This window comes from Squalius cephalus (genome assembly GCF_949319135.1).
Source record: "Squalius cephalus genome assembly, chromosome: 5".
Classification (NCBI taxonomy): Eukaryota; Metazoa; Chordata; class Actinopteri; order Cypriniformes; family Leuciscidae; genus Squalius; species Squalius cephalus.
Window position 1 is genome coordinate 19,909,697 of NC_137126.1, and position 19,359 is coordinate 19,929,055.

Consider the following 19,359-nt stretch of genomic DNA (forward strand, 5'->3'; position numbering starts at 1 on the left):
TGTGTTCGCGTGATGTTGTTGGTTACTTAGTAACGAACGTAAGGTGGCTGAGAATGTTCCGTCAACTTCCGTGTGTTCGCGCCTATGGTTCGCGCATCTATGTTGCCTAGTAACGAACGCAATCTGACCGAGATACGTGCTGGCGGCAGGAAACTTCACTTTGTGTGCCTGCGCCTCGTATACAACGTTATACTGTATATAAAGCTTGCAGGACAACTTGGTTGGCATTGCCTTTTCAGCGTGAGAAATACACGGTGTGGCGTGTGAGCGTGTGAACTGGTTGAATTGCGTGTGTCTCACGGCCAATGCGTGAGACTTGAGAACCCTGATAATTATGTAATCTTCAATTAAAGAAGTTAAGACAGAACCCTCTTTCAATGGGCAACTCTGAAACATACAAGTATTGTTTATAAAATCAAACCCGTTTAATCTTAGTAGGCTCTTCTTCCACCAACTCAGATGAGCTGTTTTTCATGATAGTTTTGTCTTGCTGCATGGCAGATCTCTCAGCTTTTCCAGCGTTTGAAGGCTCCACCTCCATCTTTATACCCTGATCGGAGACTCGGATCTCTGAATTCCCTGGGCAGCTGAAATCTTTAAGCCTTGTCAGGGTGGCATGGCTGACACTGGCTCTGGGAGATGCCATCTTATCTATTGCACATAAGAGACAATTAATGGAAAAATGATATTTCCAACTGACACATTACAGCAATAACTGGCTTATAAAATGTCTGGTGAAAATACTAACATGCCTAAGACTTTTACACAGTACTGTATGTTTACCTGCATATATAAACACTATCAAGTTTAGGACATTCATCCATCACATAACCTCTTCTAAATTAGAACAAGTTTGTTATATTTCATAGCTTTTATTGAGTTACATTACAACTGTAATGAACCTTGAATGAACTACCATGAACCTTTATGACATAAACATTGCACACAAAACCATAAAAAAAATATATTTTTTAAGGCGGGTCAGTAAAAAATAACTTATTGATGTGCTCTGCTTAGTGTGAATGCCAAAAAATACATGTTTACATGTTACGAGATCAGCATAAACAAGAAGTCTAAGTACATCTTTCATGTATTGTACCTGCTTTCTATACCATACAAACCAAAACATTTTCTTTTCGAATGTTTTGAACACTGTTGTTTTAAAGGTGTTTAAAAAGCATAGCTTTTGTTAAGTTACGTTACAACTTTAATAATTAAACATTTTAAAAAAGTGTGTGTGTGTAAAGAACATGAGCCTTTCTGACATATAAAAATTGGCTAAAACAAAAACTATATAAAAATAATGGTGGATCTGTGGAAAAAGTCCATTTCAAATCTGAAGCACAAAAAACATTGTTGTTGAGCCCTTATTTTTTACATCTTATGAGATCAGCATAAACAAGCTGCACTAAAGGAAAATGTGCAATGCAGTTAAACTAATCAGCTGACAACAACAAAAAACTCCAATAAACATAATGAAAAGAAAAGAATGCCATGCATGGTGCATATGTCCTTACAGGTGCTGGGGGTCAGCTTGCACTCTTCATCTTTCTCCTCCTCCACATTGTGAGAGAGTTTGGGTCGTTTCTCTGAGGACATTCCTCCATCACATAACCTCTTCTAAATCAGAACAGGTTTACATTTCAGTACGTGCTGCTTTGAAACAGCAAAAGCTTCGTGCATGTGATGCATATTGTTGATGTGGCTCTATAGTATGATTGGAGTCTGTTCTGAATAAAGCTCTTACCTTTCCTCTGCCCTCATGGCGTCGGTCTTGGCAGTTAATCTCGGGTTTATCAATTGGTTGAGATTTATCGCTTGCACTTGTGAAGAATCTGCTGATAGTTGTCTGAGTGCTGGACTTTTTCGAGGATTTGGATGCAAGCACACGTTTGACACTTGTATGCATTTTACAGCATTGTCTGATAATTAACACATGGCTTGCAAGACTTACTTTGTTGTTTGAATACAGGCCCAAACTCTGATGATTAAAAATAGTCTCCTGAGAAGAGACTAGTACAGCTGATCATGTTGGCGCGCGACTGACGTGACTTACCCATTCTCGCGCACGCGAACTTAGTGATGTACTGCAGAGGGTGAAAGATGCGCTACATATGCGCAGTCGCTGTTGTAGTGCAGCGGGGGAATCGGCGTTAGATATGCGCAGTACACGGTTTGTAATCACAAATGAACGTAATACTGATTTAAAGGGATAGTTCACCCAAAAATAAAAATTCTGTCATCATTCATTGACCCTTATGTTGTTCCAAACCGGTATGAGTTTCTTTCTTCTGCTGAACTACGAAGAAGATATTTTGAAGAATGCCGGTAACCAGACAGTTGATGGTACGTTAGCCATTGACTTAGTATTTTGGACCAACAACTGTCTGTTTACCGACATTCTTCAAAATATCTTCTTTGTTTGGAACGACATACATTTGTTTGTTTTTATATCATCGCAAAATGTAGGCTAAACTATGTTTTCGACTAGCTCTACTCTGATAAATGTGACTATGAGACAGGAACATATTAAGATATTATAAATATTAACGATAAAAAAAGTTTTATTTAATCTTGTTTTTTTGTTTTTTTTTAAATGTTGCACCTCTTTATCTCTAAACTTTTCCATGTATCCCCTAGGCCCTACCAATCCCTTGCGACACCCCCGGGTCTCCGGACCCCAGTTTAAAAAAAAAAAAAAAACATCTGCCATAGACAGTAAAATTAATGGACACAGCGACCCCATTGGATTCAACGGAGAAAAGTGAAGTCAATTAGAAGCACTCACTTCCTGATGGCTGACCGTACTGCGCAGACTCAAGCTGAGCTTGACGATGTAGATGTGACATGAGCAACCTGTCTGTCTTCTAGTAGCTGTGCCAAGAGAAATCTGAATCATTCCCTTCCGAAACTTGCAGAGACGGAGAGCGTGAGTAGGAGGTGTCCATGAGCTAGGAGCAGGAGAAACTTTTGCTAAGTATTCTGATTAATTATTTTGTCATTTTGCCTCCACATCCCCGATTGCGTGCGAGCTTCTCCTCCTGTCTATATGGTAATTTCTCTACTGTGCGACAGAGTCGCGTGGTTATGACGCAATCGTTAGCCTATTTTTACAAAAACTGCTTCTATGGGGCCATAATGTAAGATACAAGGTAATGGGGCCTTTTATACATTTTCGTGTTTCTTTAGAAATAAATAATGGACAAATGGAGTCTTTAAATGCCTCAGATGTAAAGTTTTTCGCTGTCAAAGTGACGCCAAAATGAATGGGAGTCAATAGAATGCTAACAGCAGGTGAGGGTCTGCTAATCAATGGCGGCCCCTGGGGAAGCTTCAATTTTTTCTGAAAGATTACCCCCCTTGGCCATAAGTGACATTTCACTGTTTGTCTGTACCCATCATGCATCTGCTTAAAGTATAAGGTTTATCTCACCAGCATTTTGTTAACTAAAACTATTAAAATATTTTTTTGTTTTCATTTTCTGTACTGGAAATAAAGCTGAAATAAAAGTATAGAAATATTAGTTGAAAAACTTAAATTAAATCTATATAAAAAATTATAAATACTTAAAACTAATAAATATGATAAAAGCACATAACAAAATTGCTGACATTTACAATTAAAATGAAAATTGCCTATAATTCAAAATATAAAAAACATAAGTAATACTAAAATAACACAGAAAGTAGTATCATTAAGCCTAACTGAGTGAAACAGGTTCCTGTAGATGTGGGACTATATATGGGGGAAGTGAAAGATATTAGGCTTTGGTGCATGTAAAGAAAGACGTTAGGCTGTTTTCAGACTTCTGAACGATGTTGAATTTATTGCAACATGCAGAGGATAATAATAATAATCAGGAAAAAGCAGAGATTTCAAAACTTTTTTTTATTATTTGTCATGAAAGACTTTTCAACAATTGGATTGAGAAAAGTTACATTTCAGCTCACCGACAGTGGGGGCTCTATGTGAAATTGTACATGGAGCAAGGACACAAAAGTAAAATGGTAACACAAGAGCACCAGATCTTCAAGACATTTCATCATAAACTCTGTAACCTGATAACCTTTTTTTAAATGAGGGAGAAAAAAAATCTGACACTTTTTTAAAGGAATAACTTTAAAAATTCTGTCATCATTTACTCGCCCTCGAGTTGTTTCAAACCTGTATGAATTTCTTTCTTCTGCTGAACACAAAATAAGATATTTTGAAGAATGTCAGTAACCAGAGTTGATGGACACCATTGACTTCCATAGTAGGAAAAAAAATACTATGGAAGTCAATGGGGTCCACGAACTGTTTGGTTACCGACATTCTTCAAAATATCTTATTTTGTGTTCAGCAGAAGAAAGAAATTCATACAGGTTTGAAACAACTCGTTTTCACTGAGTAAATTATGACAGAATTTTCATTTTTTTAAGTGAACTATTCCTTTAAGCTGTTGACATTAAGAACATGACAATTCAGTTTCCAAAATTACACTGTTCAACCACACAGTATAGGCTAAGCATTTCTAAATAGTAAATGAATGACCATCAAACATTTTAAAATACTGAAATCATATATAACTTTCTACTTTACAGAGCTTACCCATGATGAAACCAACATTTGATTCAAATTTAAAAAAAGATATGATATGAAAGTGCACATCAAATACTCATATATTACAAATGCATCATGATACTGAAACCTGTTGTTTTTCTGTTGAGGCAACAAAAAAGAAATTGAATTGCATAGAAGCCTTTACTCTCTAGTCATCCAAAACAATATAAGCTACTCCTCTTAATACCAAAAAACAAAAGTATGTTCTCAAGATAATGGAGACAGTCTGATTTCAAATGCTGAATGTGTTAAACATAATCTATAAGTACATTAGAAGCCACTCAGACAGTGAAGTGAATATAGTTTACCATTTTAATAGGTGAGGTTCTCTAAAATGGTATTGACATACAGTAATCTCTCTAGGGATGGTTTCATGATTGACTATATTTGGCCTCAAAATAAATAAATCACACAAGGATAGCAAGTTTTCATTTAAAGAGTAAGTTTTCAGATATATTCATAGAGTTCTCTGATAATGCAATCACTAAGCTACTGTTATTTGTATTGATAAAGTAGGCATTACTATAGCAGATATTTGCCCGGTATGGCTAAGAAACCCCTGAGCACACACTTCACACCAACACGATTCAAATATTGAATGAAAACACTCCACGCTTCACCAAAAAAAAAAAAAAAAAAAAGCAAATTCCATCCTCTAATTCACACAATTATCTATGAATCTAAAATTGATGTTTGGTATGACCGCATTTGTGTAATATATTTATCAGATACAAATCAAAATGTTAGAAAAAAAATGCATAACAGAATCATTTAAATAACATTTTTTTATCTTGATTCTGACTGAAAACTTGTGCCTGAAAACAATGCCTGAATTTCACCTTAGACAGGGAATTTCAAAATAAAAGAGTACATCAGAATGTTGTGAATTCAGTCTGAATTTCCTGTGCAAAAACTAGTAAGTGCACTGTAAAAAGTGTGACATGAGAACTGCGATCACACTAAGCACATGATTCAAACTACAACCGTCATTAAACACAACCGACTTACACATACTGTAGAAACTGATGTATTGTTGTAGAACCAATTCATAAAATAAAAAGTCATTTTATTTTAGTTAGTACAAACTAAAATAGTCCAGCCTCCATTGACATTAAACGTGTGCAGGGATGTGAGATGTGAGAGAGATCAGAGGCGGCAGCTTGATCATGATGACATTGGATAAAACGGTACTGTAATACTTCAACGTGAAAACCCCTGATGCAGGAGCTACTGAGAGCGAACGAATTTAAAGATCCACTACTCATGTATACCGTCTTTGCTCTAAACCGACAGAATCAGAACTGACTCGCATCCGTTTGGACAGATTCCAGCTGAATAGTTGGTTTATAGATCAGAAGAATGAAAGAGATAAGAGGAACAAAGGGATCAGGTTAGATTTCAATATCTATGTCAGTAAGGGACTGCAAATTGCTATTGCGTAACATCCACAACATCACAGAAACATCTGTAGTGTTAAAGAAACCACAAAGCTTGAATGCCTTTAAACTGCTGGTGCTTGCTTTCCCTTCCAACATACGTTCAGTTTATGTTTTTGGAAGGAACTAATAATCTAATACATAAAGTGTTTCGTTTTTAAAACGATGATAAAAATAACTGAATATGCATCGTTTATCTCCCTGTAGTAACATTCAGTTATGACAAATGTACCATGTGAAGTGTCAAATAATTTAGTAGCAATTTGATATTTGAGCACAAGAAACATACAAAAGTGTTTTCTGGAGATTTTTTTTGTGTCCTTTTTTTGTGTCCAATTGTACAATTCTACAGAGAAATTATATAAAATAAACCATGTGCTTAATATAATTAAAACAAATCTTATTAAAACATAAAAAACTAAATAATGAAGTTAGCAATTTATCATTAAGTTACTGCTTATATTGTTTTTGTACAAGTGTTGTGTGGAGTTATAAATAGATATTTTCCTCTGTATAACGGTGTGAAATGTCATCATTGTATTTTTACATTCATCTTCTGTGACTTTACTTAAAACAACAGTTATGCCACATACACACACACACACACACACACACACTCTTCTCTTATAAATGTTTGACCTTTTCCCCTATTCTGTGGTTCCGGCTGCTCCAGAGATGAGGTGTGCTTTACGTGCGGTTGAGTGTCTGGAAGATTCTGGAGATCTGGAGCATGACGGGACCTGTCTCAGGGTCGTTCATCCACTGCGTGCTGTTCAACGGGTTCTCCAGCATGTCCTCAAACGCTGCAAAGCCAAGAAAAACTTGCCTCGGTCACATCCAACCAACAACTGGCACAGACTGTACTGCACCAAACTGAAAATACAGTTTAAAGGTGCACTAAATACAGTAGCTTGTTTTGCTACACTACATTTAATACAAAATAACAAAATGCTATAAATGAGAGAGTTTGTGTCTTTATCCAGATTGACTTTGAAAAACCTACAATACAAATATATATTTTAAAGCGGTCAGCGGGAAATTATATGCATATATATATATATATATATATATATATATATATATATATATATATAGTGCTGGGCAATGATTAATCGCATCCAAAATAAAAGTTTGTTTACATAAAATATGTCTGTGTACTGTGTAATTATTTTGTACGTATATATTTAAGAAATATTTGCATGTACAGTGGGGAGAACAAGTATTTGATACACTGCCGATTTTGCAGGTTTTCCTACTTACAAAGCATGTAGAGGTCTGTAATTTTTATCATAGGTACACTTCAACTGTGAGTGACGGAATCTAAAAATCCCAAAATCCAGAAACAATCTAAACAATCTAAAAACCTGATTTTTAAATAATTAATTTGCATTACATAAGTATTTGATCACCTACCAACCAGTAAGAATTCCGGCTCTCACAGACCTTTTAGTTTTTCTTTAAGAAGCCCTCCTGTTCTCCACTCATTACCTGTATTAACTGCACCTGTTTGAACTCATTACCTGTATATGTGATCTTATTGATCTTATTGTGATCTTATTGTGCCATACTGTCCTGCTAGGGCACTTAGATCTTCAAATCACTTGCTTTTAAATGTGTCACGAAGTCGCTACAAAATAAAGGGTGATCGGGCCTTTTCTGTGGCTGGGCCCAAGCTTTGGAATGCTCTCCCTTTTCATGTGAGGTCTGCTCCTTCATTGGACATTTTTAAATCTACTCTGAAAGCACATTTTTATTCTTTAGCTTTTGGAAACTTGTAATTGTTGTTATTTATAGTGTAGTCCTGTTATGCACTATGTACAGCACTTTGGATCAATTTGTATTGTGTTAAAAGTGCTTTATAAATAAAGGTTGTTGTTGTTGTTGTTGTTGTATAAAAGACACCTGTCCACACACTCAATCAAACAGACTCCAACCTCTCCACAATAGCCAAGACCAGAGAGCTGTGTAAGGACATCAGGGATAAAATTGTAGACCTGCACAAGGCTGGGATGGGCTACAGGACAATAGGCAAGCAGCTTGGTGAGAAGGCAACAACTGTTGGCGCAATTATTAGAAAATGGAAGAAGTTCAAGATGACGGTCAATCTCCCTCGGTCTGGGGCACCATGCAAGATCTCACCTCGTGGGGCATCAATGATCATGAGGAAGGTGAGGGATCAGCCCAGAACTACACGGCAGGACCTGGTCAATGACCTGAAGAGAGCTGGGACCACAGTCTCAAAGAAAACCATTAGTAACACACTACGCCTTCATGGATTAAAATCCTGCAGCGCACTCAAGGTCCCCCTGCTCAAGCCAGCGCATGTCCAGGCCCGTCTGAAGTTTGCCAATGATGATCTGGATGATCCAGAGGAGGAATGGGAGAAGGTCATGTGGTCTGATGAGACAAAAATAGAGCTTTTTGGTCTAAACTCCACTCGCCGTGTTTGGAGGAAGAAGAAGGATGAGTACAACCCCAAGATCACCAACCGTGAAGCATGGAGGTGGAAACATCATTCTTTGGGGATGCTTTTCTGCAAAGGGGACAGGACGACTGCACTGTATTGAGGTGAGGATGGATGGGGCCATGTATCGCGAGATCTTGGTCAACAACCTCCTTCCCTCAGTAAGAGCATTGAAGATGGGTCGTGGCTGGGTCTTCCAGCATGACAACGATCCGAAACACACAGCCAGGGCAACTAAGGAGTGGCTCCGTAAGAAGCATCTCAAGGTCCTGGAGTGGCCTAGCCAGTCTCCAGACCTGAACCCAATAGAAAATCAAAGAGGGAGCTGAAAGTCCATATTGCCCAGCGACAGCCCCGAAACCTGAAGGATCTGGAGAAGGTCTGTATGGAGGAGTGGGCCAAAGTCCCTGCTGCAGTGTGTGCAAACCTGGTCAAGAACAACAGGAAACGTATGATCTCTGTAATTGCAAACAAAGGTTTCTGTACCAAATATTAAGTTCTGCTTTTCTGATGTATCAAATACTTCTGTCATGCAATAAAATGCAAATTAATTACTTAAAAATCATACAATGTGATTTTCTGGATTTTTGTTTTAGATTCCGTCACTCACAGTTGAAGAGTACCTATGATAAAAATTACAGACTTCTACATGCTTTGTAAGTGGGAAAACCTGAAAAATCTGCAGTGTATCAAATACTTGTTCTCCCCACTGTATATACTGCATATATATTTATACATAATTCATGTATAAACATTTTATATATAAATAACACATTATTTTTAAATATATACATGCATACAGTATATGTGTATTTATATATACAAAATAATTATAGACAGTACACACACATATATTGTGTGTGTCCTTAGGAGGAATCCCAGCCACCATTTTGAAGTGCATCTAACTTTATTTGAAGTTTATTTGGACAGACCCTCGAGCCCTCGGTTTTGACAGAGGGAGCGAGTCTACTTAATATGCACATTTCAGGCAGATCCATGGACCACAATTGTGATTTACCCACAAGCGATCAAAGGCTTAGGGCGTTCCATTTAAACACATTGTGTTCCGGCAGTAGTGGGCGCTCGTGCAACTTAAGCAAACACGTACAACTAAGTGAACAAGAGGAAGGGAAGTTAGCGAGGGAAGGGCTTACAAAATTGGACTTAAACGCAGCCATGGTGTGAGAGTAGCATGAAGCTATAAATAAATTGTTGAGGGAGGGAGAAATATTGACCATGGATCATGTAAAATGGCAAACCTCTGGGAAACCACTGGTTGTAAAAACAGCAACAACAACAACAAATTAGTTTTGTTTTTTAAACGCTATGAGAGCCAAAAGTTACACAGTGTAGCTTTAAATATTTGAACAATTGAAAAATAATATATATATATATATAACCGCAAGAGGCAATAGGCAATGTCCTATACCCTGCATATCTTTGGATTGTGGGGGAAACTGGAGCACATGGAGGAAACCCACTTATAACATGGGGAGAAACTGCAAACTCCACACAGAAATGCATCCAGGCACAGCTGAAGTCCAAACAGGCACCTTTTTGCTGTACTTTCATAACACACGAAACTGCTTTATAGTGTACAAAAACAAGCAGATACTGTTTAGTGCACTATACTGTATGTGTGCATGTTATTTTAGTTCGCAATCAGTGCATCAGAGGTTGTATGAATAACTGAACAAATTATAATATAGTAATAGGCAATGCAAAAGAACAAATAGTCTTATTAATGAAGACATGTTAAAAGTAAATAAATTATTGGGGTGCTGGTGTGAGGTTATACGGTAAGAGAATGTACTGTAAACTTATCTAGTGTGTCTTTATAGAAATATTATAGTATACATTATCTTCAAGGCAGCTTAAATGGAGCAGCCACACAGAACAGAAAGAGAAGGGACCAAGAGGTCACTTGCAGAGCTTTTGCCTTAAATTGGACATTTTGTCCAGACATCAGCCATGTTTTCAGCATTTCAAAGATTAAGTCCTCTTTGTGAGAGTGGCTAGAAAGGAAGCCACTTCTGAGCAACTCCAACATAATTCTGGAGATTGTGAAAGCCATGTGACAAAAGCTGAAAGGCTTTGGAAGTAACTGCTGTGGTCTAATGAAGTGAAACTTGAGCACTCTGGCTTAAAAGCAAAGCGCTGTGTTTACCACAAACCACACAGAGCCCAACACCCAGATAACGTCATCTTGCCATCAAGCATGGTGGTGGCAGCACCACGGTCTGGGGTTACCTTTCAGATGGAGACACTGAAAAACTGGATGTCATACACATGGGCGTCAGTTTGGTTTGAAATGTGCTGGGGACAGAGACGCATTCGGAAGTGCATTTTCAGAAGTGCTGGGTACAATGACGCATTCATTTTTTTTCTCTCTTTCGCGCAGGTTATGTTGTGAATGTGAATTTCGGTTCATTTATGAGACGAACTCCAGTTCACTCGCCGGCGCCTCCATGTCGTGATTCTTCTTATTTATTAAATCCAGGCAATTGGTTCATGAAACATTGATTAAAATTAAGATATAATTAATACAAAACGAAATTCACTTTAAAGAAAGGCAGCTGTTCTGTTTGAGGTCTCTATGAAAGTTTTAAAGCAGTCTTTTAGTGCCGCTTTCAGAGCCCTCACGTCCGTTACCGAGAACTGACACGTTATTTTCCCTCATAAATGCGAACACGGAAAATAAAATAAAATGAAATGAATATTATAATGTTTTTTTGTTGGGTCAGACAATGATTACCACATTTCTCTCTCATATTGCTCCTCACAACCACTGAAAACGGTCAAAAAAATCGAACCAAAAGTCAAATTAATATGGACGGAAGTTAAAAGTGGTGGGTACAAAATGACTCATGACGAAATCTGGTGGGTACGCGTCCCCCCCCCCGAAATCGACGCCTATGGTCATACAGTAACTGGCTAAATGGATGGAGCCAAATAAAGACTGGAAACCTTGAAATGACATGTTTTGATCAGCCAGAAACATCTTTTTTTGATAAAACACAGCAGAAACTAGAAGAAAATTAATTTGAAGGGGTAAAAAATAAATCGACAACATCTTTGGTTTGACTATAAAATTGTTCACAGACACTCTTCATTGAATTGACATTTTGGGGCAAACCTTTATAAATTAAACATCAGTAAGGTTGCACCTATTTGTCATCTAACTCTCATTACAGTATTAGTAGACTGTCTGCTTAATATCTGCTAACACTTCATTTAGATGGTTTATTTTGACATTCTACTAAATATAAGCAACTTTGCAACTATGTCAACCTATTCTACTAACCCTAACCCCTTAATCTAATAACCCTACACTTCAACAATCTACAAATGCCCAACAAATATTCTAAATGAGAGTTAGTTTGACATGTAGATGCAATGTTACTTGTAGTCAACAGAATGTCTAAAGCGAACATCAAAATAAATTGCAACCAAAACATTTCAAAAGAAGAGGATTTGAGTATAGAGTAGGGATGTGCCCGAAGCCAAAATCCAAATTCATAAAGGCAGAGAAAATAAACAACACATTCTACGGAGCCTCTAAAAGGACATGGTTAGGCTTGCTGCGTTAGTTGGTTACATTACAACACATAATTTCACTTATCACGTGCAGATAGAAAGGAGAGATGACTGGCAGGACAATGCCGGGGGATATGGTGTGCAACAGATCCTAAGTGTCATTGACAAATATCTTATCTTGTAAAATGTGTGGTCAGTACCGTCGCTCCCAATACACAGAGTACGCGTAATCACGAACTTCGAAAGAGAAAAGAAAAAAGCGAGCGAGCTCCCTGATGCCCACAAATTATTTACAATATAATTACCCAACTATATAATTGCGAGATATTTTTTTCCCATCACCATGTCCCTTTAGGGGCTCAGTAGAATGCGTCATTTCCTTTCCGAACACGGTATTCGGCTTCAGGCACATCCTTAGTATAGAGGGAGAGACTTCACCTAGAAGAGTCTTGGGATTTGTGAGACCAAGTTGTACGACGGGGTTCTCCAGAATGGCCTGAAACAGTGGACTGTTGGTATCAATGCCCTTGTCCAGATCCTCAGGGGTGGGCTTTCTGTCACCTAGCAGCCATTCACACTGTGTGGGAATAGAGGTTTTACATTGAAAAAAGTTACATCTTAATTAGTATCTTAAGTTAGAAGATAGTATCTCAATTGGCTGGTGAGATAACACAATATACATGATTTTATATGCTCCTCTGAATGTTTACATACAGCTGCATCCTGTTGATTATTATTGACACGGAGAGCGTCAACCACCTCCTTCTCATCGAATCCCATCTCCATCAGCGCAATCACCGCCTGCTCACAAACACACAGACGGGACAATGCACTATACCACAGCAACACAAGAGCAGCTATTGTATGTGAATTACTGCAGGCTTTACAAAGATCCTGAATCAGACATTTAAATTCTGAAGTGGCTGTTAACATAGCATGTCAGTGCATCAGGAAACTTGTAATGTTGGGTTTAAAAAGGAACTATTCTTCTCCTGTTTCTCATGACACCCACGTGACACTCACCCTTGAGTCAGGCCTGAACTCTCTTTTCCTTCTGATCCTTTTAAAGATCTCTGTCAGTTCGTCCTGTTTGGCCTCCTCTATGCTGGCCTGGGATGAAAGACGGGCACGGGCTCCTAAAACTGTAGCGGAAAGACCAGGGGCCGGTGCTGGTGCTGGGACTGGGACGGGGGCTGGGGCTGCAGCGGCTGCTGCCCCTGGCGTGTCCTGTCCCGGCAGAGGCGTGTCAACCGTGGGGTCATCTACATGCTCAATCAGCCACTCCATAGCCTGGGTCACAGACATGCTTCAGAAAGAGGGATAAGTTATAAGTGACTCTGATTTAATCCACTGAGAGCTGGGACACATTGATGATGTTGTTCAGCACCAAAACTCAAAACATCATGTTTAAACATTTTATCACGTGTTCATATAACAATTTAAATGACACATAATGGGGCAGCGGGGCACTAAGTAATTTTGGCCAATGTGACTTTATCCTGCCAGCTAGATATGCTTTGCATATTTATCCATGAATTGTTTACACTACAGTTAAAAAGATTGCAGTTAGTAGTGTTTCAGAAAAGAAATTAATACTTTTATTCAGCATTTATTCACATTACGAAGTTCAAAAGTGACAAGAAAGTGGACCGGTCCACTGATAGACGGCAGCTTGTGCTTTAAAACACTCCCGCTCCCGTTTTTTAAAACACTTTCAAACACTTCCGTGTGCTCTCAAACGCTCCTGTGCGTTGATCATTGTAGCCAATCACAGACATATCGATGAATGCGTAAACACAATGACCAATCAGAGGTGTTTATGATTCCGCTCAACAGCGCTCAAAGCGTCACAATTTTACAATTTCAGTACCGACTTGGTAATGAATTCGGTACTTTTTGACAACATTCACACCATGTCCTAATTACCATAATTACGAGATTTCAACTTGTAAAAAGTGTTCATATCCTCATAGAGCTCGGAATTACAGCTTGTAAGATAGTTTTTGGAGTGCTCCTACTTGTACCACGTGACCGCTGTACCATCTGGCCGCTGCAGATTCATTTAGGCGTTGATAGTGGTGCCATAGAAACGCATAATTCACAACTCCGAAAATAACGTCACGTGTTGTCAGCTCGAGAATACGGTAATTACGACATGGCGTGAACTCAGCAAATATTACACAATATTACTGCTTAACTGTATTTTTGATCAAATAAAAGCAGCCTTGGTGAGCATAAGAGACTTCTTTACAAAACACAACCCCAAACTTTTGAATGGTAGCGTATTTCACAACCACAGCTGAGAGCACTCACTGATTTAAGCGCAGAGCCTTCACAGCACGACTCTCAGGGAAACCCATCTCAGTCAGCTGCTGCAGGGCCGTTTCATCCACACGGTCCTCATCGTCCTCATCCAGCATAGCTGCCAGAGAGGGAAGATAGGAAGAATATTCACTCACCATCATTTGATAAGATTGCAAAATAATTTACTCCTGCACAGTGGCCTCCATGGTCATGAAATGATTAATAAAACAATTATAAAAACAATTAGGTTAACAACTACTCCATGCAAATATACAGTACTGTGCAAAAGTCTTAAGTTTTAAGTCAGTTATTTATATCTTTTGCTGTAGTGTGTCAGTAGGAAATATCAGTTTACATTTCCAAACATTCCTTTTCCATTAATTGTAATAATCCAGTGAGATTTGTGTATGCACAAGGAGTCTGACAACAGCCGGTATGATCTGATCTCACCATCATCAAGTCCGTCTGTGATTACATGAAGAAACAGAAGAAACAAAAACTGAGCCAGACTAAATCCAGAAAAACTGCAGGAACGTCTCCGAGATGCTTGAAGAAACCTTCCTGCAAAGCTATATGCGGTTCCTGCAGTTCTTCTGGATTTAGTTTGTCTCAGTTTTTTCTGTTTCTTCATGTAATCACAGACGGACTTGATGATGGTGAGATCAGATCATACCGGCTGTTGTCAGATTCCTTGTGCATACACAAATCTCACTGGATTATTACAATTAACGGCAAAAAGAATGTTTGGAAATGTAAACTGATATTTCCTACTGACACACTACAGCAAAAGATATAAATAACTGACTTACGACCTTTTTTTGGGGGGGGGGGGGGGGTATTAACATGCCTAAGACTTTTGCACAGTACTGTATATATATATATATATATATATATATATATATATATATGGTACAGCAATGTCACTCTATAGTACTTCAAATAATACCATGGTATGGAATGTCCAAAAATATATGCTGCGTCCGAAATCACATACTGTACAGTAGGTACTACAGTTGGTTTAAAAACTTATCTCAAGACTGTTAAAAAAAGTATGTTCCATATAGTATGAATGAAATTCAGATGTACTACATCTGCCATGTTGTCATTGTCATGTGACCTACAGCACCAATTGCATCCCTTCACTTCCATTCAAAATCCTCTCCCGTGGCCTTATGGGATAGTAAAGTGTTCATCGAATGTGTACTTCAGAATCTTTTCGTAAGTAGTAGGTCATCCGGGTACTTTTCGCCAACTGTTTTAAGAATACTATGAATTGGGACATACTACTCAGCTCACATACTCTTTTTCGCCTACTATATAGCATGGAGGTAGGCATTTTCAGACGCAGCGATAATATTATAATGGTAGATGTCTGAAAAGCATGTTAATAGCATGAAAAGCTATGAAAATAGATTTATTGATTGAATCCATCCAGGTGTCTATCCATACATACATCCATAGCTTACCATTGGCCTTTTTGAAGAGCTCAACGGCATCTGGATTCATTGCCAGCAGCTTCTGAGCCACCTCAATAAGCGAGACCAGAATCTTCCTCAGCTCTGTCTGAAACTGACAAGGGGGGAAAAAATCGTAACATTTAAAACAATATATTATAAACATAAGCAGTGCAATGCAAGTCAAACCGAACAGACTGTAAGTACCCACATCTCTGATGTTGTGCTGAGTTACAGTACGGTCAGTGTTACGAGTGGACAGGTTTGCTGTGGCTTTGAGGATGGCTTCCTTATCTGGCGCTTTGTTCTCTTGCTTTTTCTGTTAACAAGCACAAAAACTGGTTAATTTTGCAATCCCAAATATTAGAAGTGTAAAAGAATGGGATGCATTAAGAATAGTTCACCCAAAAATGAAAACTATCACCAGATACCTTCTCTTCAGAAGATATGTCAGCCATTTTTGGTGGAGCCAGTGGAGGTCTTTTCTTGATCAATAATAAGCAATCTAGAAAACAATAAGGGTTTGTCTCTCTTAGAATTTTAGGTTACACTTTGTTTTAAGGTGCCATAGTCACATTGTACTAAAAAAAGTACTGGGTAATATTAATGTATACATGTCCTTACTATAGAGTTACGGTTAGGTTTCAGGTTAGTTGCTTGTAATTATGCATAATTTACTATTATTACTATAGTTAGTACATGTAGTAACGTGTAACTACGCCACCTTAAAATAAAGTGCTAGCGAATTTTAAACACAAAGAACATAGGCAAAACACTAGATCAGTGGTTCTCAACCAATGTGCTCTAAGATGATATTAAAATGATTTTAAATAAGACAAAACAAGCATTAAATAAAAGATCTAAAATCTAAATCGATTCTTATTTTAATTCCCATTGTCTTGAAAAACATGGATATATGAGGTAGTCTCATTTTAAATGTGTTTTCTAGACCTGGAAAAGTCATGTAAAACCTAATTAAATCATACAGGCTTTTTGTAATGAATATACATTTACCTAAATCATACTTTTAAAAGTCCTTACACTTTGAATATTGTTGTGGACAATGAGGGGCTTGAAGTCAAAAAGGTTGAGAACCACCTTTCTAGATGCACCAGAATTGTTCATTACCTTTATCTTTAAGATTTTCCTCAGCAACTGTTTTGGATTCGGTGAGAATTCTCTCAGTGGCAGCATGAATGAGTTTGTGATGTGTAAGAGTTTTAGGATCCTCTAGACTTCCGTGGACATACTGTAGGAGAAAAACAAATTAGTTTAAAGGACATTTATTTTGGTTTAATCCTAACAAAATAATATATACGCCACCATTCAGTTTGGGGTCAGGAAAACTTTTTTAAAAGAAATTAATACTTTTACTCAGCAAGGATGCATTAAATTGATCAAAAGTGGCAGTAAAGGCCATTTATGATGTTATGATGAATAAATGTTCTTTTAAACTTTCTATTCATCAAACAATCCTGAAAGAAATCACCGTTTCCACAATAACATTGAGCAGCAACTGTTTTTAACATTGAAGACAATAAGAAATGTTTCTTGAGCAGCAAATCTGCATATTAGAAAGATTTCTGAAGGATCATGTGACACTGAGAACTGGAGTAATGATGCTGAAAATTCATCCCAGGAATAAAATTAATTATTTACTAACTAAACTAAACTTACTCAACTAAAATAGAAAACAGTTATTTTAAATTGTAATAATATTTCACAATATTACTGGATCAAATAAATGCAGCCTTGTGGCGCATAAGAGAAGAGACTTCATTCAAAAACATTAAATATCTTACCAAACCCAAAGTTTTGAATTGTAGTGTACATTTACTCCATAAAAATCACATATTTACAGGTGAGCCAAATCCACACCCCCACTCTTACAGGGTGGTCCAGTACTGTGTTACCATGGTACAGTTAATGTAAATTGTTACCATGGTACACTGATAATATACACCTTGGTACTGAATAATTAATATATCCTGCTTTTTACATGATACTTCAAAGAAAACTCTGGTATTGGCATGATGCATGCATGTCTATAAAACTTGGTATGATCATGCCATTCTGCACAGGGTAACACCGTGGCACTTTTCAGCACAAACTACACATTGAACCAGGCTTGACTAACAGTAGGCTACAGTCTATGTGGTGATGCCACCTTCTAAAGTGCTTACAAAAACGCATCCACAACCGTCAAACCATAAAGTTTAAAGATCAAATCCTCATAGAACATATGAAAATGTGTAAAGGTACATTCATCCGCACAGATGTGTGTACACTAAAGTACTTGACAGATATATTGTGAACAAAAAGAGGTTGTCAACAAGTCGAAGTCAGCTGTACACTGTTAGTCAACCAGAATGACAGTTGTAGTTACAGTCCAGCCACAGAGACGGAGGTGACGGGCCAGCTTGCTAAATTATAAATAGCACCGTCGACTCGTCTGCAAGTTACTAAAAATACTTGGCAATGACTCTGAAAATCTAGCGGGCCTGTCCTGTCCGGGTTGGCTAACAGTGCCAGCTAACCGATGGCAGACCTACATGTTTCAAGCATTTCTCCTTTAGTTTCTCTATAGTGGTGTCTTCCGTGACTTCCTCCAGCCACTCAGTGCCCTCCATAGTACAGACGTGGACCTTCAGGACTTTGCCTGCAAAGATCTTCTCCTCCTGCACGAACATTGTAGCAGCAGCGGCGGCGGCAGCAGGACTGCAGCTTTCCCCGCTGAAGACGCTCCGCGAGCCCGCTGTCTACAGTCCGGAAAGCCGCTCTGTTCCACGCTTAAATCTGCCCTGGCAACAGACACGAGCTCACGGTCTCATTCGAACATTTTCATACCGTCCGATCTGTACTACCGCCCTCTTAGGAGGACTAATATTTTCCGATGGGGCAGATAGGGATCCTCACTCTCGCAGCTGCAGCAGAGACGCTTGCTCAATGCTCCGTTGACACCTGCGATGCGCGAGAGCGACAGCAATCGGTACGGTGCAGCAGTGCGCATGCGTGAGTGAGGTTGTTGAATGTGATTGGTGGAAGTACGAATACATGCAGACGCTGTAGACTGCCAGACCTTCAAAACAGCCTTTCTTTTTTTCTTTCTTTCTTTTTTTTTTAAAGGGTATTGCAGCCCTTGACTATAGATGTAATTCTTTAAAACCAATAAAAATAAAAATAAAATACTTTCAAAACAGCCTAACCTAACAACACTGCCGCAGCACAGCGCTGCCATTGAAAGAATGGGCTGTACTTTCACGGTAACTGGGGCCAAACTGGTTCCAGATGTGTACCTACCTAAAACTCTCTCTAATCTACCTCTCTACAACGTGTTTATTGCAGTACTCGTCTCGCACAGTACTACAACTGCATACTATAGACATTCTCTGATACTACACAACAAACTTGACCGAAATGCGGTAATGTTTAATAACTGATCTTGTAAATACTTGCACATTAAAGGTGAATAAAATTAGCATAAGAAGTAAACCAATATTAATTCAGCTAGAATAATTAGTATCGTGAAAAAGGCCAGTAAGTTTTACTTGCTATACAAGA

General features: G+C 38.2%; 2 protein-coding genes across 3 annotated transcripts in view; both read right to left on the bottom strand.

Annotated features, from left to right (window-relative positions):
• Positions 1-2,070, bottom strand: part of msh3 (mutS homolog 3 (E. coli)) — a 73,355-nt gene extending 71,285 nt beyond the window's left edge. Inside the window, exons 1-3 of one of the 2 annotated variants that reach the window (XM_079872398.1) lie at positions 1,748-2,070; positions 1,518-1,620; positions 422-651 (exon numbers count right to left, since the gene is read on the bottom strand). In XM_079872398.1, coding sequence (XP_079728524.1) covers positions 422-651; positions 1,518-1,620; positions 1,748-1,909 — 495 coding nt within the window. In that variant the 5' untranslated portion in view covers positions 1,910-2,070. The remainder of the gene's footprint in view (positions 1-421; positions 652-1,517; positions 1,621-1,747) is intronic. The other variant, XM_079872399.1, reaches the window with a different exon arrangement.
• A 1,800-nt stretch (positions 2,071-3,870) lies between these two features.
• ubac1 (UBA domain containing 1) lies at positions 3,871-18,776 on the bottom strand. Its single transcript, XM_079871079.1, has 10 exons — positions 18,351-18,776; positions 16,927-17,047; positions 16,230-16,303; positions 16,010-16,117; positions 15,811-15,913; positions 14,354-14,462; positions 13,064-13,346; positions 12,755-12,841; positions 12,479-12,617; positions 3,871-6,842 (listed from the first exon to the last, which is right to left on the bottom strand). The coding sequence occupies exons 1-10, from the start codon at positions 18,486-18,488 to the stop codon at positions 6,727-6,729; spliced, it is 1,278 nt and encodes a 425-aa protein (XP_079727205.1). The 5' UTR covers positions 18,489-18,776; the 3' UTR covers positions 3,871-6,726.
• Positions 18,777-19,359: the final 583 nt, after the last annotated feature.